This window comes from Manis javanica, chromosome 4, assembly GCF_040802235.1.
Source record: "Manis javanica isolate MJ-LG chromosome 4, MJ_LKY, whole genome shotgun sequence".
Lineage (NCBI taxonomy): Eukaryota > Metazoa > Chordata > Mammalia > Pholidota > Manidae > Manis > Manis javanica.
In genome coordinates this window covers 19,862,055-19,887,723 of record NC_133159.1, presented here as the reverse complement: position 1 = coordinate 19,887,723, position 25,669 = coordinate 19,862,055, and the positions used below count along the sequence as shown (strand labels likewise).

Genomic DNA, 25,669 nt, shown 5'->3' with positions numbered 1-25,669 from the left:
GTATTTTATAGTGTTATATATCTCTACAGAATCAGCCATCCTTGATTCAAATCTGAACTCTACCTTTTACTAGCTTTTTGTCCTAGGGCAAACTTCTTTTTTCCTTTCCTCATCTATAAATGGAAGGAATAACACAACACACCCCTCATGGTTTTGAAGATTAAATAAGGATATTCATATAGAGACCCAATCATAGTGCTTGGCACATAGCAAGTGCTTAAATGCACAGTGGTTATCATTAACATTTACTCCAGCATGCTGTCATTTGGATATTGACATCTCAGTGAGGTCCTCAGCCTATCTCTGGCCACAGACAAAGTTGTGGATAAATTATCTGTAGAATTGCTCCCCAAATCCTTTATAATATAGTTATCTTTGGCAGCCCAGACTTCTAAACAGGTAAAAAGAAGTATGGGGAGGAAAAGCAGGTTATCCAAATCTGAATCAAGTGTTTCATACTCCTAAATTAATGCTGGACCAACCCATGAACTACACCAACTTAGGACCAGAATGAAATACCGTCCAAAGGGCAAGAGAAAATGCCATCTGTATTCGCCAGAGAAGACACAGTAATAACAAAGAGCAACTAATACTCAGCCTTTCTGCTCAGGTGACTTGTTCTCTAAGGACAACATAAAGCCATAATGAAGTCTACCCAAGAGAGGGGAAATCACTGGGCAAGAAGAACCCAAAGACATATCTGTTCCCTCTGAATGGAAGCACCCAGCACAAAGTAGCCTTCAATCCCCTACCACGTGGTGGAACTCACACTTTTCTTAAAGTCAAAGTACACCAGGCACAAGTCAGTTGAGAGTAAACAGCTGGACCCAGATGCACTCTTGCCCAGCAAGCAAATTGTGACCTTAAGGAAAACCAGAGACCAAATAAAACTACCAAGCACACAGCAAATAGGTTTTTAAATCACTGGTATCACACCAACCCATAAGCTCCCCTGCTGCCATCATGCTGGTGCTAGATCTTGAAGGAGGAGTTCTTTTTAACAGAGATGTCTATAAACAAGTAAGCTGAAAGCTAACAAGTTTAAGAAGGAAGAGCATACAAAAATCTTGGCTGCTGGTGATGAGCCACAGAAAATCATAAATGTGCTAGTGCCAAGAGAGAAGGAAGTCTAATATCTAACATTGCAGACTTGGGAACCCAGAAGCAAAGAAGCCAGAAGGAAGCCCAAGTGCAAGAGAGAGAGGAAAGAAAAAAAAAAAGCACCCAACACGTTTCTTCTTCATATGGGTGGCAATGCAAACAGCACTCTGGGCCTACAGAGCACGCAGTCCCAGTGCCCAAAACCCCTTAGTATTGCATATGAACATCAACTTCCTGGATGGAGACAAAAATCTGTCCTGGATTACTGAGTGATTTCTGATATGTACCATAACCAACACTAAGTCAAGATTTTAGGGATCAAATTTCCTACTCTGCAGCATGTTGAAATGCATTCTTGGCATTAGACTTCTTCCCACTGCAGTACAACCTTAGAAAATGCAGACGCCACTGAGAAATAAACACTCAACCTGTCCCAAGACCATCTTCTAGTATGCACAAGTGACTAACAAATACAAATAAATGTTCACTCAACATTCAATAAAAACTGATTCCATCCAATTAAATAGAGGGAGCAACAATTGCAGAGAAGAATGCTCAAGGTGGTTAAGTCAACATTCACTCTAACTTGGATTCCTCTAAAATCTGGACTAAGGAGTTCATCTCAAGCCCCCCATACACCTGCTGTCCTTGGCAGACGAACTGTTGTGCCACATCTGAGTTGATGGAAACTCACTTTTGCAAAATGCCAGAATAGTAAGGCAAAATAAGTTGGAAGAGATCATTCTAAGCTAGCATCTATATTCAAGACTCCATACTTCTATACTGGAACAGCATAACCAATAGTTCTCTTCCAGGTGGAAGCAACATATAGTAGTCTGGCACTGGACACTCCATGCATCTTGAGCTGTTAAAGCATCCACTTACAGTCCATAAGAAGTGCCAGAAATTATGTTAAGTCCAATCGCACACGGACCATCAGATAACAAGAAACCTCAACCACTACATTTCAGAGGCTCCCATAAGGAATAAACATGTGTTTGAAGCATTTATTTATGAGCTTCTTGGCCACAGCCAACCTAATCAAAAACAGTATCAAAGGCCATTTCTGTGAACAGATGGGCCAACTGTTCGTATGTGCAGGCTTAACCCACCATCAACCCTCAGTATAAGGTCTGATCCAAGCAACTCAGCTTGAGCACAGCTCCCAACTCTTCAATAGCAGTAGCCTAAGAGTCCCAACAGGCACTTCACGGCTCTTGTTTTGTTTAAGAAAGGTCAATTAACTTTGGCAAAAAAAAGAAAACACCCAGACTCTCCAACCAACACTGAACCACTGTCACTGCAGAGTTGTCCAGGGCACACAACTCTGAAGGTGACATGAACTTTCAAACCCAAAATTACTATAAAAGAACCCCTGAACTGGCCAAGAACTTGGCAGATTGTACTGAAGGCCCCACATAACCACAGGAACCACTAAGACCCTGGAACCACTCTCTTTCATGGAATTTTATGGTTACAGTCCAAATTCTCAAAGTCACTGGAATGAAAAAACTGGTCTGGAATGGATGTGTAATTTGGATTCTATAAAGCCCATAGAACTCAGAACAGTGTTATGAGAAAGTAAATTAGTATTTTAACTTTCCCCTTCTTGAACCTAAATTTAGCTTTACAAATCTCTGCCCCTGAAAAGCTGTCCCAGGTTAACCCTGCCCATCTCTGATGCTCCATATTCTTGGATTCATTCACTTGGATTCTCATATACTTAGTATAGTCTACATCCATTTATAAAACCTTGCTTTGCAAGTTTTCCAGATGTATGCACAGAAGCATGTTTTCCCAAGAAAGAGAGATTTCTCTGAAGCTGATACTGACTCTACCTTTTAAGTCCCTTGCTAATACCTCATCAGTATGTTCACAGAGGACTACTTCCACCCCCATTTAAATCTCCAGATCTCTCTGAGCTAGAAATCATGATCTCAGCAACAAGTCTGAAGTTCTAATGCCCTCACCACCACCATACTGGAAAAGGCATGGGCAACCAATGTCAGTTTTTTGTATTTTGCTTTAAAACAAGCTTTGGTAACTTAGTTGAACCTAAAAATAATGATCAGGGCCATAATTACATGCATATTCCCTAGTACTATGTTCAGTCTTTTAAAAAGGCACTACCAAGACTGTGGTCTAAAAAGCACTTGTTGTGAAGAAAACTGGTATCAGAACCAGTGGATTTAGTTTAAAAAGGGATTTTGTGAAGGTAAATCTGGTCATCCCAAAAAGCTAACAAAGCAGAGTTCCACAGGCAGACAGCTACAATACTTCTTCCTGCATAAAAAGGGTGTTTCACTGAAGGAACTCAGAGATATTTTTAATCCTAAAATGGCGATCAAAAACAAACACTGGATCTACCCACATAACCCTTTAGGCAGGATTCTGTGAGTCCCCAAACATTTGGACTTTGAACTGACCCAAGAAACTAGGGATATTAATTTACATGTACGGATAATGCACAAAAGGAGTCCAGTAGAAAGTATACAAATAAACACAGCCATTGGAGTGAGCTTATAATCCTGAGAGACACATCAGAACAGGCTAAAGATGATGCTGAAGTTCAGTATCTTTTTTTCTGCTTTTTGGTATTCCAAAAATGCAAACCCAACCCTAGAAACATCTCACTAAACAACAAACCCTTTCTGAAAGAACAAGGCTTTAAAAACTCAAAGTCTCATAAAAGAAGCTTTTGGAGCACACTTACCTCACTACTGAAACTTAGGGCCTTCTTTCCAAACTTCTGGGGTTTTTTTTTCACTCTGAAAATGCTATCATTTTGAACAGGGCTCCACACGTCCTGAACTTAGAATGAAGCCAGGGTCATGGAGGCTTCTGTTCCAAGGCAGCATCTTTTTACTTCAGATCTCTGAGATCATCTCTCATCTCTATGCTCTCTATCCCACAGCACTACACTCTCTCCTATCCCCAAGTCTTTTTCTCCAATGTTATTTTATTCCACCACATGAGAAGAGACTAGCATTATCTTTGCTTGAAAACTGTTTATTAATTTGCCTGTCAAACATTCTATAGAGCCGTTTACATCTTACTACAGAAACCTCCTGGGTACATATTGACAGCTCAGCAAGTATTTACACAAAGCTCTGAAACATTTGGTTCCTTCAGAGAGAAGAAGCCGCTGTGTCAAGCCGAGAGTTATCAAATACCTTTCCCTCTACATTTTCTCCTCCTTTATAAAGGGAAGCTTCCTTCTAGCACATCTCTAATATGCCTAAATTACACTTCTGAACTAAGCCAGAGGGAGGAAGAATGGAAATTCAGATGTACTAGAGAAGAGAAAGAACAGTATTTTCAGGACCACTTGCAAACCATACTATATAGTTTATAAAACAAGGGTTATAAGAAAAAGCAATACAGCTATGAAATTGATCCTGAGATGCTTAGCTTTTCCTGTTCCAGTCTCAGAAACTTTTGCTCCCAGCTCAGCAAAACTTACAGGGCAAGTTTAGGCACTCAGATTACAACCAATTAACTGCCCAAACCAGACCTAGACCTGCCCAAACACCAGAAGAGTCTAGAGAGATTAATGCTACCTCTTCCCACTTTCCTATCCCCAAAAATGAAGCAGAGTGTTAATGTTGAACTTATGAATATCCACTCCTCACTCCACCCCAACCTACCCCTAAAATTCCCTGGAGATTTTGAAGCAATTATTTTTCAAGTCTTGCCTTAATGAAGTCTGCCTAATTTTTCTATTACTGTTTAGTGTTTTAAAACCACCAACCAAGTGGAATGACTAATGACCAACAGATTAGCAGTTTCAGGGCAAAACAGTCTGATAGGGCTTTTTCTATAAAGAGCTATGTACCACCATGGCACCCAACTGTTCATTCAGAGCCTGTGCCTTTAAATCCCCAGGAGAAAACAGCCCCAAGTTCCTCGAGCCCAAGGGAAGAAAGATGGTCTCAAGACCCCTACGGATAAAAGTACAAGAAGATACTGCACTCGTAACAAGCCAGGTATGGAGGCAGACAGATGTGTAACAGAGAGAGGGAGGTCATGCAGTTCACCAACTTCACTTTACTGATGAAAAGAAAATGAAACAGAGAAGGCAAATGACTTGCCCAAAGTCACACAGCTCAATCCCGAGCTACACGTAGAGCCAAAGCCTCCTCTTCCTTGAGTCCTGAGCTCTTTACCCCTCACCACTATGCCACACACAAGTCGATGTGCATCCGTTATGATAATGACCAATCTACACAAGGAAAAACCCAGAGACAAAGGCATGGGCATCAGGACTCCATTTCAGAGACTAAGGTATCCCAGCTCACTGGCAGGGAAGAACTATTCAGTGACAATTTTAAACATCACATTTTAGCCATATTTGCATGCTTCAGTTGCTTCTAGAATTTTGAGATATGAAGACAATCGATACAACCTTCGGTGGGGTAGGGATGGGAAAGACCCCTGACCATTAACCTTGTTAGCCTATTTCCACATTTTAAAAAAAGTTCACTAACTCTTGTGAAAGGCCTACTTTAGACATCACATCGTACAGGAGTCAACTCAACATATGAATGTTTAATGCAATCCAAGACATCTCATTACAGCAGGTACCACTTGTCATGGTTACTCTGTCACACACAACTAAAGAAACCTAAACATGTCTTTGGAGGGCCCAACACAAAGAAGTCAACCTTGGTCCTGGATGCTTTCTCTCTTCTTTCACCATCCCAACTCCCATCACCCCTAGTTCCCTTATGCACAGTAGAGAAACATGAAGCCCTCACAACTAAGTACTGTCTCAGTGTGGTTTTCCTGGTCCCTCCTACTTGAGAGAGGTCCAAGAGTTCTGTATTTCAGCCAGCCCAGAATTTCTGCCAGTAGGCATTCCCACAATAAGTCCAGGATTCCAGTATTTGTTTCCCAGAAGTCAGAAATATCATTTGATATTTCCATAGCAGAAAATAACAGCCAAACTTCTAGAATCAAATCCACCTTGATCCTGGACTACATATTCTATTTCATTTCTTACTTTGGTGAGCTAGTACTACTCTCAAGGTACTATAGCTAAAATCATCCCAAGTTAAAAGGCACAGTAGAGGTTCAAGTGCATATGTGACTGAAAAGTATTTCATCAGTAGCAAGATTCACTACTTTGGGATATAACACTACTTTGTCCCTTTCCACAAGTAGTTTTGTCTGCTGGGATTTTCCCAGCTCCTGTGAAAAAGACATAGCCACAATACACACACCTATCTTTATTTCATAAAGAGAATCAGATGAGAACATTACCACCTTAGCTGTGCCAATCAAGTCTGCAAAATACTCTTAATCCAAGCTGAGTTAGGAAGGGGATGGAGCAAAACCCTCTTATTTTTAAGAATGTTATTTCAGCATCATGGTCTGACAAGAGGTTTACCCTTAAGTAGCAAGAAGGAATTCAGAACAAAATCTATCCACCTACAACCCCCATCCAGATATACAGCCCACAGAACTTATAGTTGCACTGTCCCTCCACAAGTAAATGTTCACCAACCCATTCTCTGAGTCTCTGAGTTCAGTTCAAGCAATTGAACTGAAATTGAACAGGCATCTATGTTGCCTGAAGTGCTAGTTCTGGTGATGTTAAAAGGGAATCAGAAAACTCACCCAAAGGCAGGACAGACAAGTTTCCAAATGGACTGTATCTATTTTCCTACCACTTTGCACAAGCACACATAATGCCTAGCACATAAGAAGTGCTCAAATATTTGCTTAATGACCGAAAAACACAAATCACTATACGGCAAAAGTTGGTTTAATAAAAAAATTAGAGTTTGCCTGAATGCCTTCAAACCAGCAGAATTCAAATTAATTTTTTATTTTAATGAGCCTTGACTTAACCCAAATTATTTCTTCTAATAGATTAAGAAAGGCAAATTTCTCAGTACCCCCCCCAAAAAAAGGGAAGAAATGAGGGAAAAGAGGTATAGACTTCAGAACGACTCAGAGACAAGATGTTCTATTTTTTTAAGACAAAGCTTATCCTAACACTAGAAATCCAATTTAAAATTCCCATATTTATTGCCCAAATGTAAAATATCATGGAAGACATGGAGTCAAGGCACAGAGCTCTAAACCTGCCATCTAACACAACTATTTTCAAAACTCCAAGTTCAATGGAAAAGTAAAAAAGCAGCTCTAGGATGAGGAGGGAATACAGCTGATTAGGCCACACAAAGTGAATAAAATGTTTTTGCATAAAGGTACAACTGGGAAGTGAGGACATGAAGGGATTCTTTCTCCTATGAAAAGATACACGATTCCACAGAATACCCAATATTCAGAGCCAAAGCACTGAAGACAGAACATGAAGAGGGAAGAACAAAAAAATAAAATAAAAGGATGTATAAAAATGTACCTCAAAGTTGTAATTTCTAAGCAAATCTTAAGTATCATTGAAGGTTGTATCTTATTATCTTGGAAGAAAAAAAAAAAGGAACATAATGCAAAGAAAAAACTGGTCAGCCATTATTTCAAAGCTCTAAAATGATAGGTGACAAAACAGAAAACTAGCCTTTTTGATATTCCAGGTACCAGTGATAAATTTCACCAAACCAAGCCTCAGGAGAAAGCCCCTCTCTCAAGATCATGAAAGATGTCAGCTTATGTTTAGGTTGCGCTGCTCTCCCAAAGCTCAATTAACAAAAGAGTTAACAAGATACAACATGTCAACAAAGAATGAGGCCAGCCTCCCTTAAAACAGAACATTTAAACCTAATATGAAATTCTCAGAAAGCTTTCAGTTCTTAAAAAGTTTTCTCTTACCGCCTCCCTTAAAGACCCCACATTTGCCACTCAATAAAAAGCCCAGTAAACTAATTTCAATTCTGCAAAGTGAACAGGGTGAAAATTACTCAAGACAAATGCATCTTCAGAACCATCAAAGAAGTCATTTATACCATCAGGAAAGTCACAAAACCAAAACAAACAGCAAACCCATTGTAGAGAAAAACTCAGCTACTGTTCTAACAACACAGAATCTATTTCAGGCTGCATAAAACATAACAAGCAAAATAAATCCAAGGTACAAGCAAAATGCCACTGCCTCCTCTTTTGTTTCGCGTACAATGTAACAAGGGCAGCCTGTCTGGGGCTTTGCTCCTGTTGATACAGTATTGCTTCTTAAACCTCCCTCCTCAAGGTCACAGCCAATTTCAGCTCTGGAATAAAATATAGATAGTGGCAGCGATGGTTTGGGTTATCACTGGCAGAAATGCAGAGTGTAAAAGTTTATGAGCTCATCAGGATTGTTGTACCATTACATCAGAGGCAATTATAAATGGCCAAGAGCAGGAGATGGGGAGCCAATCAGATCACAGATAGGATGTCAACCTAAGACCAACTGTCTCCTGGCTTTGACAGAAGGATTTTACCTCCATAATTCAAATCCCAAACCAAAGCAATCTGCACTTACTACTCCAATCACTCAGCTGTTTACCAGCACTTCCAGGGAGAAGCCCAGGCCACTAGGCCGACGGAGACTAAGGCAGGAGATGGCCCGGGCTGCTCTGGGTGAACCACAGCCGGCCTCTATCCGCCACCAAGCAGGCCCCTGCCCTCCCTCGAGGTCCCCCCGAGCCCGAGGGGCCCCTCCTGCAAAGCACAGATGGGGGAGGCCTAGAGGAAGACAGAGGGGGCAGAGAGGAGCGGCAGGTGAGCAAATAACTGTTCGCTCAACTCCTTAGCTCCTAGTACTGCCTACACCCCTAACCTGAGCCCCCAGAACCCTCACCCCGGACCAGACCCTTCCCCACACACTCTGCCCCGCAGCCCCTTGGAGACCCCCACAGCTCGAAGGGACCAAGGGCAAGGGAGAAGGGGAGCAGACACCTCAGGGAAAGCCCCACACAAAGGCTGAAGGAGGAGAGAAGAAGGCAGACAGGCAGCCATTTTAAGAGAGAAGAACCAGACAATGGCAGCTCCCCAGCAGTGGGGGCCCCGGACTGGGGGTAGCCCACAGCTGTGGCCTGCTCCCCGCAGCCTTCACCCACTCCCAGGACCCCGCTCGTCCCAGACCCCTCCCCACTCAGCTGTGTACCTGCGGGGTCCGGGCGAGCGGCTGACCCCCGCCGCCGCTGCTCCCGGGGCTCATGGGCGCGTGGTGGCTCCTTTGTTGGGCCCCTCCCGAGGCGGCTGCTGCCGCCGCCGCCGCCGCCGCCGCAGCCCCCCAGCACTGCGAGGCCATGTCCGCCGGGCCCTTGCTGGCGCCCCCGTCCTGGGGCCCGCCGCCGTAGTCGCCCCCAGGGTAGCCCTGGTAGCCCCGGGCCGAGCTGGGCGACGTAAGCAGTTGGTTGAGGGTGGGGGTGGCGGTGGGCTGGGGGGTTCCCCCGCCGGCAGCTGAGGGGCCGCCTCCCCCCATGGCCCCGAAGCGCTGTTGAGCGAAGGACGAAGACGACGAGGAGGCGGAGGCGCTGGAGGAGGGAGGCGGCTTTGAGCCGGCAGCCGCCGCGCTGGAGCCGGGAGTGCCACCTCTCGGGGAGCTCAGCGCGTAGGCTTGGGGAGGCGGGGGGTAGGCGCTGCGGTTGGGGTAGTAGGAGTTGTACTGGTGGTTGGGGAAGCCGTGGTCGTGCGAGTTCTGCTGGGGCCCCGCGTAGGGCTCCAGGCCCCCGCCGCCGCCGCCGCTCTGCAGCGCTGCCAGGCCAGGGCTTTGTTGTCCGCCATGTTGTTGGTGGAAGACGGCGGCCGCCGCGGCGGCGACGGCAGACGGGCTCCGGCCGTAGGGTTGCCCGAAGCCGTAGGCTGGGGGCGGCAAGGCGGCCGCGGCTGAGTGAGGAGGCGCCCCCACCCCATCGCTGCTGCCGCCACCGCCGCCGCCGCCGGGCGGCTCCGTGAGGTTATTGTTCAGGGCGGGCCTAGGGCCCGCGTTCCCGTTCGAGTTCTTCAGGTCCGGTTCCGCGCCGGGCCCGCCGCCGCCGGCTCCGCCGCCGCCGCCGCCACCCCCATTGCTCTCGGCCCCGTCCTGCAGCTCCTTTCCCAGCGGCTGCGGCGGCCCCACGGCGGGGCCCTCGCTTTCCTGCCCGGCGGCTGCCTTCATTTCCCCGCGCTCGGCCGCTGCCTCGCCCCCCGCCTCCTCCCGCTGCTGCTGCTCCGCTTTCTTCAGCTCCGAGGGCGGCGGCGGCGGCGGGTTGCCCAGGCTGCTGGCGGCGGCGGGGGCGACCTGCGCGGCCATGATCCCCGCTGTCTCGTCCGCGGAGAGACCCGGCCCTGTCTTCGTCTTCTCCCCCCCTCCCACCCCGCCCCGGGGCCGAGTCCCCCGGGCTGCCCTCCCCACCCGCCCGGGCGGGCCTCGCGGGGCTCCGCTCCTGCGCTGCGCTCGCTCGCTCGCTCCTCTCCCCCCCGCCCCGCCGGCTCAGGCTCCGGGCTGGCGGCGGCGGAGGAGGAGGAGGCGGCGGCGGCCGAGGCGCCGGCGGCTCAGCTGCTCCCGGCTCTGTAGGCTCGGGACCCGGCTCTCCCGGCTCATTCCCCCCAAGCCCTTGCCTGGGAATGAGGGGGGCGGTGGAGGCTCCGCTCCCCAGGGCCTGGCCCCGCTGTGACTCTCCGCTTTCTGCTGCCGGAGAAAGGAGGAGGGAGGGAGGCGAGGGGGAGGGGGCGGGGAGGAGGGAGGGAGCGGGGGGAGGGGGGACCCGGGACGGGCTGGCTGGAGGGCGCGCGGCAGCAGCCCGGGCGCCGGGAGGCAGAGTCGGAACGCGGTCCGGGCCGGGTGCTCTGCCTCCCCTTCCCGGCCGCGGCGCGGGCTGAGGCTGCTGCGCGGCAGCGGGCAAGCGGGAGGGCGGCCGGATTGAGCGGCAAGAGCGCCCCACTCTCCTCCGAGTCCCCCTCACTCCGACACGAGGCTCAGCACTGCCATTTTACCCAGCGCCGTCGCGGCTGCCTAGCAAACCCGGAACGGAGCGCGGAGCGGGCCCAGACCGTGGAACGGACTCGCTCCCTTCCCCTCACAAAGAAGGAGGGGAGAGAACGAGCCGCGGCGGCGGCGGCAGGCCCTCAGCCGCTTTCGCTGGGCAGCGCCGCCGCCGAAAGCTTCGGGGAAAACCCGGCCCGGAGCTCGCGCCTCTGCGGAGCCTGCGCCGCCTTCCTCCTGGCGTTCCTATCGGTCTCCTCCAGGCCGCACCGAGGGGAGCGGGAAGCGTGAACTTTACTTGCGGCTGCAAAATTGGCCTGAGCCCGAGACCACGGGCGCCTCGGCCCAGGCCTGACCCCCTGGCAGCGGGCCTGGTCTCTTGGCTGCTACTTAGCACCTCTAGAGCACTTTCCTTCTTCAAAGCCTTTTACAAACCAGCTCTAAAGACCCAGCCCAGTGAGTGATCAGGGCCTTACATTTTATCCCCTTTGTAAACCGAATGGAATGACAGATCATTGTTCAGACTTACCGGTTTTCCCATTCCTCTGCCCTCTTTCGCAGGTCCTTTTGGAGACGTGAGGTCCCTTATCCCCATTTTACAGGATTTAAAGAGAAGAGAGGGGACTACCCCCTCAAAGTCAGAGGGCAGAGGAAGGTGATTTTAACAAATAGTAGTCTCCCAGGCTGACCCTGTCTACTTAGCCTTAAAAAAAAAAAGTGGCTAAGTTGTGCCATATCCAACAATGGGATCGGAATATCAAAATGGGTTTGAGAAAAAAAGCTGTGGAGTTTGGTCATCTCCAGGCTGACTTAAAAATGGTCACCACGGAAACTATTCTGGGGGCATATGACAGCCCCTCTAGCAGGACAACTGCAAGCCCCATCTTTCCTGCTAAATAAGTTTAGCCCACAATGGCCAATAAATAGCCCCATTCTCCAATGGCAGTACCTGTAAACAGACCACAGAAGAGGTTCCTGGGAGTGAAAGAACCTGAGTATTCAAAGAAACCACCGAAGAATGGCCAAAGGGAAGGAAACCATTTTCTCCTTAAAGAGAGAAAAGGGGCAGTCTGACAGGCTACTTAGAAGACACGTAACCCAAATTTGTTTTCTGTTCTCCAGTGTAACAATTCTTCAAAGTTTACCAGTACATTTTAAGAGATGCCAACTGAACTGGAGACATTCATAGAAAACTCCAGGTCTATAAGACCCCACCAAATCCCAGCAGCAGCTTTTTCCTTCGCTAACTTGAAACGCTTTGACATGACAGGCTGCTACAAAAGCCAGAGGGGATTCCAGCTCCACACAGGCCCAAGGCTGCTTTGGGAGAGGTCCAGGCCAATTTAGTCACTAGGCACTACGGCCTTTTTCCTCTCAGATTTTATAAATGCAGACATTATGGCTACAGAACCATTATCTTAGAACTTCCAGATTCTGTGGGCCCCTGCAGTTCTGGCTATGCCACTGGTCACCGAATAATTCCAAAAGCCTGAACTCATTCCTACCCCCAAGAAAACTTAAGAGCATCTTACACTAAATAGGCAAAACCTTCCTGTTAATCTAAGAGTGGTGGTGGCTTTTTTGTTATTGTTTTTTTTTTTTCCTTCCCCAAGCCAAGAACCAAACAGGCCTACCAGGATCTGACTGACTGGAATGGGCCAATGCCCTCATTTCACTCACAATCCTCAGGGGCAACCACTCTCCCGCTGCATTAGGTCCTAGAAACCAAATTATAGGCTGCCTCATAAATGGAGCTTGTCTGTTTAATCAACTGACCCTGAGCTGGCAAACAGTCCTGAGTCTTGCACACAAATGAGGAATTTTTTACATGCAATTATCCTGCCATTTGCCTCAGAGCTGGGGTGTAATGGGAAACCTGGAGCCCAGTGAAAATCTGGAAGCCAGAATGAATTTGTCTCCAAAGAAAGCCCTCTCACCCTCTTCTCAACGGCTGTGGAATTAGGAAAGTGCCAAAATCCCTTTCTAACACGTGGGCATGTTGTTTTGAAAACAACCACCATTTTTATCTAGCAATAATGAAAAGTGCACAAAAATCTATCCACCTGGGTTGGAGGAGGTTATGTGGGATCTCTCCTTTCCCGCTTTTTTTAAATCTCAAATCTTTTAGGGTCCTCTTCCACTCCTACTTGTAGTGGCCCACACCACTATCCCAAGGACTGCCGAGTTGAAGGGAACTTAGAAACTGGCCCATCAGCTTTCCCTAGGGGCAATGGCAGCGGGAAATGGGGGGAGGGGAGGAGCTGGGCACGTGGCTGGCCTGAGCTGCGAGACCCAGGTTTGGGGCTGTGGGTGCAACCCTTGGTGGAGTTTTGTCCCCTAAAGGCCCCTGCCTTTTAACCCCATACCCAGGCAGTTCAGGAATCCCGGCGCAGACTAGAAAACTAGGACTAGGACAGCGATATCCTCACGAAAGAGCCTCTGCCACCAACAGCCTGATGGCAAATATGGACTGAATCGTTGACATGGAAACCGGACTAAAGTCTCGCTTGCTGCCTCACAGGAGAGTTCTTATCACCAACCACAACCGCACGGTATTTGGCAAACGTGGACTGGATCTCCGGCCCGGAGGATCAGACGGAGTTTCTGTGCGCTTTAACTCCTTCGGCTGCGGCAGCTAAGCAGGGGGACTGGGTTGCCAGGCCAAACCGCCTGAAAATGGCAGAGGATGGACTCTCATTTTATCCGGTTGCACAGTGGGCATAGATTGGGCCCGAGAATAAGGAACAACCTATTAAAATCCACGCAGTCAACTGCAAAATGTGGAACCGAGGCCTGGAGGGTTTAAGAGGGAAACGTTTGCAGAGAAGGCAGCCCTTCCTCTCTCGCAATTTGCTTCCCCTAAGTGTCTGAAACACAAAATTCAACAAACAAAAGGTCGGGTTCGGCTCCTTCCTTTCCCCACTCCTTTTGGAGAAATGTTTTAAGCCCAGAGACCCTAGTGAAGGTCTGCCTCTTTTTCTGAACTGAGGCGCGGGCAATCGCAGGAGCGCCGAGTGGTGGCCTCCATACGCGTCCCCTCCGCAAGGAGCGGACACCCAGCGGAGCTCTCCCGAGTGCGAACTGGAGCGGCGAGTTTGAGCAAAAGGGCAACTATGTCAGTTGACGGAAGCCAGAAGTAGAGTTCAAATCCTGGCATGGATTTCCGTCTGGAACTGTTTCTTAAAGTTTGTAACTGTGTTCAGAAAGAGCCCCAGCGGAGGCTTTGGGAGCAGTGTGAAAGTCTAGCACTACCATCTGACAGCGAGCTGCAAAACTTTGGGCTGCATATTAAGCGAGGAAAGTGGATTGAAGCAAGAGTCAAGGCAATTCATTATATTACCGGCTCCCAAACGGGAGCTGTAAGATACGAACTGGATCACCTCGAAGAAAAATGGAATGGAGTCTGAATGACGCACCGCAGCTCTTCGCGGTAAAACTGTGCCTGCCCAACATCAAGAATCCCAAAGAGCAACCCCAAGGGCATCAGACTTCGTGGGCGCTCAACAAATTTGTCCAAATGCTTTGCCACTCATGTAAGAGTTTTAAAATAAACAGTTCGGAGACACCAATACTTCAGAATAATAAGGAACACATTTTATATTTATTTCTGAATGAGCTTTTTTTTTTTCCACCAGAAGTGTAGCTCTGCAAAAATACCCTTAGGCATAAATCAATTTGCTTTTTTTGTACCAATATGAAATAAGAATTACCCTTACTATCACTTCCCAAAAAATTGAAATAAAAAATAAAATAAAGGTCTGGGCTGGGCTGGTTTGTGGCAAGTTTCAAACAAAACATAAAACATAACATTAGGAAAAAGGTACCAACTCTCTCACATTCTCCTTATTCACCAATCTCACCTTATTCACCAAGCTCTAGGTGAGCCTGCTGACTATTCTTTTGGAGAAGACAGGTAAGACTACTAATAATATTTTAAAGGCAAACAAATCAATCTGGCTGGAGTTGTATAAAACCACTGGGCAGATCAGGAATTTGGGCATTTCAATTGAGCCTCAGTGAAGGTTTGTATTCACCAACTGATATAAAAATAGTATATGAAAAACCTACTTGCAAAGAAGCTTGAAACCCACTTTATAGTCAGTCCATCAGAAGAGAAACTTAACAATTTTGTATTTGGTACTTTTACACTAAACTGTTTTTAGATTTGGAGAGCTAAGCACCAATGATATCACCAAGGAAAGATAAGGTCAACAATCTTAATACTGAAGGCTACAGTTCAGGAACAGGAAAAGTCTGTTATCTTTGACTTCCCCTATTAAACCAATATAGGCTGCTTTTGCTTTGCTTTATTCTTTAAAACCAATCTAGGAAAACTTCACACATGTAAAATGATTGTAAGGCAATTTTTTTAAAGTTGAGGGGTAGAGAAGAAATCAGAAGGAATATAAAATATTCTAAGTGGTTATTTCTTTCAGTCCTGATTATACAAAACTTACTTACACTGCCATTTTACTGAGATAGGAATAAGAGTCATAGAGTAGGGAAATTTCTCATAGCAACTGTGGAATGGATCGGAATGGAGTTTTTTACTCCAACACAAGTTCTGTAGGAAAGAGAAGGAAAAACACCATGAGTGCTGACAAAATAGAGAGGCAGGCAGGCAGTCCTGTGAAACAGACTAAGGAGGCTGAAACAGCAAATGTGATGCCTGTTCCCTGCAACACAGCCACCCCAAAAGAATACTCCAGCATGATCATCCCAAGATTTTTATGTAAGAATCAAAGAAAATCCAAAGGAACAGCCTATTGGCATCTAACAGGAAGTGAATGGCCCCTAAGGGATAGAATTCTGACTGGCTTTAATAGAGTTTAAACCCATCTATTCACTACAGAAAGTGGCTTCTTCCAAAGATAAAAGGCAAGTGGCACAAGCAAAAAAGTCAACTGTGGGATACTGTAGTAGTCACTCCAATGACATGCAGAACTTACCAAAGACACCAAGGGAAAGCTGCCAGGAAAAATTGCAGTGGGTTTTGATACTTCTCCAAATTATCACTTTCTGCTCTGAAATTTAACAACATTGAACCTGGATTCAGAAGCCACAAGAGGAGCAGAGGTGTTGGGGACCAGGAGGGTTGGTTCTTAATTGGCCTACCCATCCAGAGACTGCTGGAGCCGGTGTAACAAGTGTGTTGTTCCACTCTTGCTGTGGAAGGAGAGAACAGGAGACAAAGGAGAAATAACCATAACACTTCACTGAGCCCACCCAACAGGCCATTTAAAAACAGCACTGAAACATACATATACACACACTTTTCTCTACCATTACATGTTTTCATTAATAGAGCCCATCCACAAACTACACACAAACAAAAGAGTATACAATGCTGTAGAACATTAGGCACTACACTATTTTTGCCCCAAACATCCAGACCAGGATGTAAATTTTGCCTCAGAAAAAAATCCAAGAGCTCATTTATTTTTTTTTCCCAATCAATCACAGCTACCTAAAAATATGGACACTTTTCCAGAAAAAACTGGAGTTCATGGCTAATGTGGGTTTCCCCTGAGCCAAGCTATAGTTTGGAAGTCCAGAGTGATCTAGAAAAGAAAGATTCTAGTTGACACCACACCTATTCTGTTTTGTTTTTTTTGTTGTTGTTGTTTTTAATGAACTAGTAGCCACTGTTTCCAGGATGGAATCATAGCAGAGTTAAGGTACTTTGTGGCCCTCAAAAAAAGATATTTTCTAAGAAGAAGTTTAAAGGTAAGGAGGTCACGAACTGATTGGCTACTTAGGATGTTTAGTGATCCATCATTAGCACAATTTGTAACTGACTAGGGAGAGGTTAGACAGAAACCATTTTATTAATTTAACCAAATACTGTAGACCAAGAGCATGCAGTATCCACCTTGAATACTCACCTTTCATGATGAAGCAGTTTTACCCTATGTACATGCCTTCTTCAGCAAGCCTTGAGTTGCATGTAATGCTCTGACCCAATATCCACCAAAATAGGTCTTCTGCTGAGGTTCAGAAATCTGGTGAGCATGTTATTCTTTCAACTAGAAATCAATAGTATGACTATTGCTAATAATAATATCATTTCACAGTCATATTTATAAACTTCTTTATTCCTTGCTTGAGTAGTCATGCTGAGCTATAACCATTCACTGACATCACCTTTTGACTGCCTGTGAGTGATTCATATCCTCAGTGATCTGCTAACTGAACATTAATCAATGTAGTAAATGCTTCACCATTGCATACACTATGCTATCTGACATACTCTCTCCCTCACCTTTACATACATGTGCATGCATACACACACTCTTCTGACATCCTGTTCTGTTGTGTAATACCAAAATTTTAGAAATATTTAACAGGAACAACAGGAGAAGCATTTTGTAAACAACTAAAAAAGATGGAGACATAAGGAACATTTGTTTTCCATTTTATTTCAGGTTTTTACTTCTTTGTTTTCAACCCCAGAACAAATACACATGCACACACTTTTTCTTTTTTTTTTTTTAAGGAATCACAGATAGATGCTGGCCAGGATTAGGGTTATACCAAACACATTACACTGCCATTTTCCAAGCTAAATGGCACAGAACAAAAACATGGAGAAGGAATTTATAGGAATGGAGTACTACAAAGACAGATGCAAATTTTGTTCGAGGTGTTCTTCTTGGAGGTGAGTGACTTTGGGGGATGAGAAATGGGGAAACAAGAATTAAAGGAGGATGACTTACCTAAGAGTCAAGGCAAAGAGTTTACAATTTGAGAGCTACTTAAACATTTGAGACAAATGCCCAGACTTTCATTCTAAGTCAGATTTCCAAATTGGATATCCATTTACAAACTGTAATGATTGAGATTTCAAATAGACTCATAAATCGAACCACATGGACTGTGTGTGCTCAGAAACATCAGATCAGTGGTTCTCCATGAGCCAAATGACTCTCTATTTACTGTGTCATTTTAGAAATTACTCTAGGATTTTCCACTTTTTGATCTTGGACATCAGTCTTTTCATTCCATTTGCTATAAAATGAGAGTTCTCTGACAATTACCCTGCTGTGATATACAACATTGTATGTACACTTTCTTTGTACCTCCCATAAAGTACATCATAGGCTGATGTCCACCTAAGAGGAAAGACTTATCTCCAAAATAATATAAGACTTTTTCATTCAAAATTTGTAAGCTCCTAGCACTCAGGTCAAGATTCCTCACTTTCCAAGAAAGTTGATGAATAAAGATAAAAGAGAAACAAGGAAAATTTTAAGACATGGCAATTCCCATCCTATGGGACCTTAAAGAGATTTTGGTGAGTTCAATGAAAATAATGGCTGTTAGTGCTTTGAGATCATTGGCTGACTTATCAAAGGTAGTATTATTAATATTACTAATGCTCTTACACTCAGGTTGTATTTTAGTGATTCTTCCCCCCTAGAGAGAAGAGAATTAAAATAACTTCTCTCCTGCTCCCTCCTCTCCTCTCTCTTCTCTTTCCTTTTGTCTCATTGTCACATAGGCTCTCACACTGAGTAGTTGTATTTGGATTAAATGGCACAAGAATGTCCATAAGATACAACTTATGCCACACTGGCTGCCCTTAAAGCTCAGCCTCCTGTACGTAACAGTGCTCACACCAGGGATTCTTACGCAGATCAGAAGCCAGGACTCCTAAGGCAGCTACATGGCATGATGAGATATTTGTTCTACCTATTTGGCTGACTCTGGGTTTAGAACGGGTCTTTGGTCTTTGTAACAAGAAAAACAACTGTCTACCAAAATGAATGGCTGAGAGGCACCAAAATCAAATAATGTCCTTAATTGGACAGACGAGAAAGGAAGGAACAAGCCCAACTTAGAGTACACTTAATTGCAACTGTCCAAGAGAACACTGGTGCTAGATGAGGAAACAGAACACAGGCTTCCAACCTTTTGATCCTTGCTATTGAAGACAAGAATCTGATCTTCAGATCAGTGTGTGGGGGGTTTCAAAATTAGTGACCTGGGAAGTCCCCAACCAGCAGCTAGCACTTCCCCACTCCATGATCTTGATTCTCCCTTTCAGGGACTGGTGCCTCCAATTCAGCCTTTTGAGTACCTCACACAGCAGTGACACAAAGCAGAACAGTTAATGGAAGAAATCCTATATATTCAAAGCTGCATTGAACAGGTATAACCTCTTGTTTTCCAATCTGTATATTGTTCAACAGAATTCTTTATGAAAGAGGTTTTTTAAGAATGGCATCTCCAAAACTGTTTTTTTATTACAGTATTTATAAAAGTTGGAGTGATGTTTACCCTAAACTCTAAACATTTACCAGTTGATATCATTAGGGTCTTCTATAATTTAAAAAACAAATGGTGAAGATAGCAAATTCTTAAGTCTCCATACTGCTTAGGCCTTCATATAGGTAATGCTGAGTACACAGTGATAGAAAGGTGTTGGCAAGAGGTTAAATTTATAAAAGTGTAGAATGTAAAAAGAATGATTAAACAAAAAGGAAGAAACAAAAATTTCACTAATGCTGCATGCCAGGAACTTGTCTTTGCAATTTGTATTTGCCACATTTTCTTCCAGAAACCAGGAAAACCAAGGAGATAGCATTGGCCTAAAAGTTGAAAGAATATAAAAACAAAAGGACAGCAACATATTGGACAGCATCTTGCATCTCTAAGTCAGAGAATAGCTCAAGTATTATATGGGGGAACAAGGCATCCCCTAGGGCTGCATTCCATGGACTTCCCAGCTCAAAGCGCCTCAAGAAGGAAGCCGCTGCAGCTGCCCTCACCTCAGCCTCAGCGTGCGCCTGTGACGTCACGTCATCTGCAGCAGGAATCCCTCTTCCATGGGGTGCTTCTGAAGAGTAGCTCTGTCCCAAGACAGGGTTTTCCAAATCGCCTCCTCTGTAGGCTTCCTGAAAGGCAGGTATTAGAACTTGGTCACTGTCCCTGTAAAGGAAAAGGAAAACAACAGAGATCCTAAAATGAAATTAAGTATCTCAGTTTGAAATTTTTTCAACAAAAATAAGAATCATTGTTGAATTATTTCCACTTCACACTTAAGAATCAAGGAGACCAAAATTCCTTCTTGAATATTCTGAACTTTTATTTTGAATACCTTAATATCAGAACCAGTCTCCCCCAAAAAGCAAACATACATCTATGCATTATTCCAAATGAATTCAAATGGATGAAGAAAAATAATCTTAGAGAAGTATCTCCTGCACAACCAAAGTTTCAAGATTTAGGAGATTTTAAAAACATATGGAGCAATAGAGACATGAAAAGGAAAGTAGGGTGGATCCTCACGAGTAGCTATTATGTGTAGTCTCTAGTACTTGAAAAAATGTACTGAGATAGTATTATTATCTCCTTCTGTAAATGAAGAAACTGAAGCTCAGGTAGATTAAGTACTCCAAGGCCATGACACTGGAAAATGATAGAGCTGGGAATCAAACCCAGCTTTCTTACAAATTCCAAATTCTGAGCTTTTCAATAAAAATGGATAATAAATCGCATAATATAAGTAATGTACTTTTTCAAGGTGCCAGTATTAACTGTTATTAGAAGCATTTTATACATATGTGTGTCTATGTGTGTGTGAGAGGAGGTATATACATATATAAGTATATATATACATACACTAGCAACTCTGAGGTCAGAATAAAAATATTTAATTGGTATCTTAACTTCAGTACAGAGATAACATAATACTGATCCCAACTGAACAATAAATACGATTTCCTTTGGTCACTTAGAGCCTCTCTATTCAACATGTGATTTCAGGACTAGCAGCTTCAGGATCACATAGGAGCTTCTTGGAAATGCATAATCTCAGGCCCCAGTTCAGACCTTCTGAAATGGACCTGCATTTTGATGAGATCCCTCAGTGATTTGTATGCATATTTAAGTTGCAGAGGCACAGTCTTAGATCTGGGTAATTCCAGGAAAACGGATGCCTCTCACCTCTACTGAAGCCCTCATATTCACAGGACCAGAGGAAGAGGACAGTTAAGAATGCACTCACCTTATAATCTTTCCTCTGGTTTTTAACCGAATTTTCATCAGTCATTCTTTTTTGCCTTTAATAACAGCCTTATTGAGATATAATTACACTTCACCCATTAAAATGAACAATAGCTTGTTCAGGGTTGTGCAACCATCACCAAGATCAGTTGTAGAACATTTCATCACCCCACAAAGAAATCCCTCACACCCTTGTCGTTATCCCATTCTCCCCAGCCTCAAGCCCTAGGCACTAATCTCCTTTCTGTCTCTACAGACTTGCCTATTCTGGACATTTCACATGTAGTTGACCCTTGAGGAACATGGATTTGAACTGTGTGGATCCACTTATAGGCAGATTTTTTCAATAAATATACTGGAAATATTTTTGGAAGTTCATGACAATTAAAAAAAAACATTTTCTCTAGCTTATTTTATTTTAAGAATACAGTATGTAATACATATAACATACAAAATATATGTTAATTGACTATGTTATCGGTAAGGCTTTCTGTCAATAAGACTATTAGTAGTTAAGTTTTGGGGGAGTCAAAAGTTTGACACAGATTTTGGACTGTGCAAGGATTCAGCGCCCCTACTCTCTGTGTTATTAAAGGGTCAACTGTAAATGGAATTATACAGTCTTTTGTGGTTGGCATCTTTCAATCACTTACCTTGTTTTCAAGATTCATCCATGTTGTTCCTCAATCTGTCTTAATCCTTCCTCATAAGAAGCAGTTATTCCTTCAACAGATGTGTGGGTGCCAGGCAATGTGACCCCATCACCCACTCCTCCCAGTGGAGCTCCTAAGTGTCACTGCCCCCATAGGAGAAAACTTTCTCCTTCCAGTACTAACTACCCTAATAAGGAGGTCTGTAATAGAGTTGCCTTTTGCCATCTTCTCCCTGGGATTTAGCAGCTCAAGTACAGCTGGCCCTTGGCCAAGTTTCTCTCCACAACACCTGCACACACCACCAGTGCTGCCACCTTATGCCCATTTCTTGAAGTAGTGGACACTGGGTCAGGCACTAGTCTTCCTCCCTGAGAACCCTGCTCTTTGCTGTTTCCACAGCAATCAAGGTTGTGACTCATGACAGAGTGTGACCAGGAGAGGTCGAGGGTGTGCTGTGTGGAAATGCATGCCTGGCACCTTCAAACAACCAAAAGGCTGAGAAAGAAGCAAGTGCGAGGGCGCTTGGAGCTAAGGGGAGCATGATTTTGCAATCTCTCTTCCTGATTCCCTCGGCTGTTTCTTCAGCTACCATTTCTCTTCCTCTCCTCAGTTCACTTTCATTTCCCTATGTTGCTCGTCACAGAATAGGGAACCTAAACATCTCTCCCTGTTCATTTCTACCTGGATTGTTTTCTCCTTGCCACTTCCAGCAGCACACGAGTTGTATACTTAGAAATTTGGGTATGCTAAGTTACTTCTATAAAAAAGAGAGTCAGTCGAAACATTCTGCCCTACTGAACAGCAAAACAAGGGAAAGGTTTGCTGTTCCCCCAAATCAAGATAGACTTCTTTAATAAGTGAAGTTATTCAAAGCCACTTTTTTTTGTTGTTATGAAACATAAATGATCAGTCCCAAAGAAAAACTAGCAAAACAACAAAAACACTTTCCCTAGATGTTCATGGCTGGATTTGGGACCTTGTCTGAATTCATCTTGGGGCATGCAGTTCCATTACAGATGGTTGTATACTACCCTGTACTCCCTGAGTAGCCCATATATCCCCAAGTCATACCCTTATTCCTGGGAAAGGCTTTCTAAATTAAGGTTCTAGGTACCTCAAGCTCTCACTGCCACTCTATCATATTCATTCAAGAAATGTTTGGATACTTCTACATGCCAGCCCTGCACTGTACAGGCAATGTTTCAGCTTTCTTGGGGCTTTGCTCCAGGGTAGGAGGTGGGAGAGGATAAATAAGGCAGACTGAAGCCCTAATAGGTCTGTCAGGTGCTTGGTTGATTCTCACAGTGTGTGTTGATGAGACCTGCTCTCCCTGAGTGAAGCAAACGAGAAAGACCTTGCTGTCTTGGACAGCAAAGAAGAAAAGTAGATGGACTCATGTGGTCCTGGCTGGTAGCCTTGCAGAACCTTCTGCCTTTAACTTACTTTGGCCTTTGCATAACTCCCTGAGAGCCACAGAGGTATCCCAAAGATGAGAACCAGAACATTAATGGACTTCATGACATTAATGAATTCTTAGACAATAACTTATCTACATTAGGCATTGCTAAAAAAATCACTCATACACACATGCATACACACACACACACACATATATAGTCTTTGTTAACTTATATAGTTTCATATTATTTAGCAGTATAAGTAATTTACAATGTGGGTTTATTTGTATGATCATCCTTTAATCTTTGGAAACTCAGAGCAAGTTGTCACATACTTTTCCTATTTTCTACTCCTGTTGTCTTTCGCAGGGCTGGACATAGCAATGGGAGCTTGTTAAACTTTAACTATTAGTCAGCTTGAGAAGGAATGCATTATTTATTCTCTCCTGCTTGGGGGTCAAAAACAACCAACCAGATATAAAGACACATTTAGAAGACCTATCAACAGAAATAGGTGTGTATTTACTATTTGCTATTACAATTTAGAAGAGCTTTCATTTATCTAACACCTTTGAAGAATGAGAAAAGCCTGAATTAGTGTTCTAAAAAATTGAAACTAATCCCTTTAAGTTCAAAATGTTTTAAAATCTGCCTTTAATGAAATATTATTTTAAATAAAAAGATTCCTGCCTTCTTAAAACATATAGCAATATAATTTAATCTTTTTATTTTCTTGGTCATTATTAACATTCAGAGCTAGAATGTAAAGTAACGCATCTTTAGGAAATATTAAAATATATAAGGCTCTTAGCTATATCCAGATAATCCAAGGCTAGTGTGTTTTTGTGTTCTTTTATGTGCTTTTAATAATTTTCTTTGTTTTTTTCCTCCCTCCTTTGCTAAGCTATTAGATAATACCTCTTGCTACTTCCTGGGTACCTGGCTTTGGCAGTCCTCTTCCTAATCTGTGTCCAGGGAAAACAGATAACCAAGTTTATTAGCATTACATGTAAAATAAGAGCAAATAGGTCTTGAATCTGAGAGTCTTTCCTATAAATGAACAGTATTGGCTTTTCAAAGGCAGTTAAATGTTCCTTTTCACTTGCTCTTGTATTCTCAGTTCCCTTGCGGAGGGCCTAGATTGTTAGATAAATTACCTTCTGTAAAAAACTGAGGTGCTGTCATAGCAGTTTTCTACTAACACAGTTCAGCCAGATATTTTTTTTTCTATCACTTTGTTTCTAAACTGTTCTTTTTAGTTCCTCCTGATTCCTGATTTCAAACCATTAGTCATTTCAATATGGGTATAAATAAAACCTAAATAACTTAGAAACCTGGTGAGATTTAAAGGTCTTCTTACAGATTACAGGAAGCCTTCTAAATACAACTTTTTTTTTTCTGAAAGGAAAAAGGCCCAAGTGTACTTTTAAGCTAAAACTAACACCCTCAATTTTTAAAATGTAACAGCTACTATTTAAATGGAGTTTCCACTATATGCCATGTGTATATATTTTCTGCCTTATATTTAGAACAATGCTTAAAGTACATAACAACCCAACTTTACATTTGTGGAAAACTGAAGCTAATAGACATTAAGTGATTTAACCAGTGTCACAGGAGTATTAAGTGTAACAACTGAAATTCAAATTCAAACCTGAATCAAAAGCCTGCATTCCTTTTTTCCTTTTTAAAATATAGAAAACAGAAGTTTATCTCTCAAATGACAGTCTGGAAGCTCCTGGGCAGCAGGCAGCTCTGCTCCACTTGGCCAATCGGGGACTTGGATTCCTTTCATATTGTTGCTTTGCCCTTCTCAGGGACTTCACCTCAATTGTATAATCAGTCAGCATATCTGGCCCAGCTTGCTCTGGAGCAGCAGCAGCCAGACAGGAGTGGGTCAGAGACACTTTGAGTGCCTTTGTTTTGAGGGAAACGAGGAACAGGGGATCAGGGTGCCTTGGATGAATGAGGAGGGTTAAGGACCAGGTGTGCCCATCTCCCCGCCTCTCCCCACCTCCTTCCCTTTAGTACCCAGACCTGGAAAGCTACTCTCAAAGTCTGCATCCTTTCTATTAAGTCAAGTTGCTTTCCTTGTACTATTGCTGAGAGGTAATAAGAGCAGATTCAGCATATATTCTGGTAATTGTGGCCAACTTGACCATGGACCTACTGGAAATAAATGTAACCAACCAGCTGCTTCTGTAATCATCAATTATTTTTAGAAGATAAAGTAGAAGTGGTTCTTTTCAGCTGCTAGACTCTCCCTCTGATGGAGGGGTTCTGAGTGACTTGAGCTAGTCCTGCTGAGGCCAAAGGCCAAATGTTTTAAAGGCCAGGGTTGGGTCCCATAAGAGTGGATCTAAAATCACCTGATCAAAGCTAAATGACCAAATGTTAGGTCATTGGGATATGAATACCTCCATCCAGAGTGCAAAGGCAAATATTGCTTTAATAGAATATAGAGTTGAGACTTTGGTGGAAACTAAAGGAATAGTTCAATAAGAAGAAATCTTGGGCAAGTTCCCAAAACACCTGTGACTGGAAGAAATGTAGAGGTTTCATACTAACTTAAAGGGGACAGGGTCTTCTGTGATGATATATGAGATGCCTTGAATCATAGGAGACATCCAAAAATTCTAAAATTCTATCAATCAGTG

At 43.9% G+C, this 25,669-nt stretch overlaps 1 protein-coding gene and 1 long non-coding RNA gene across 5 annotated transcripts in view; both read right to left on the bottom strand.

Moving 5' to 3' along the window:
• Positions 1-10,350, bottom strand: part of ARID1A (AT-rich interaction domain 1A) — a 66,600-nt gene extending 56,250 nt beyond the window's left edge. For all 4 annotated transcript variants that reach the window (XM_037017839.2, XM_037017840.2, XM_017661416.3 and 1 more), the window contains exon 1: positions 9,152-10,350. In XM_037017839.2, the coding sequence (XP_036873734.1) occupies positions 9,152-10,282 (1,131 nt within the window). In that variant the 5' untranslated portion in view covers positions 10,283-10,350. The remainder of the gene's footprint in view (positions 1-9,151) is intronic.
• Positions 10,351-15,917: 5,567 nt separating this feature from the next.
• Positions 15,918-25,669, bottom strand: part of LOC140848854 (uncharacterized) — a 49,359-nt gene continuing 39,607 nt past the window's right edge. The window contains exons 2-4 of the long non-coding RNA XR_012130074.1: positions 19,726-19,885; positions 16,840-16,938; positions 15,918-16,120 (exon numbers count right to left, since the gene is read on the bottom strand). This is a non-coding gene — a long non-coding RNA (uncharacterized lncRNA). The remainder of the gene's footprint in view (positions 16,121-16,839; positions 16,939-19,725; positions 19,886-25,669) is intronic.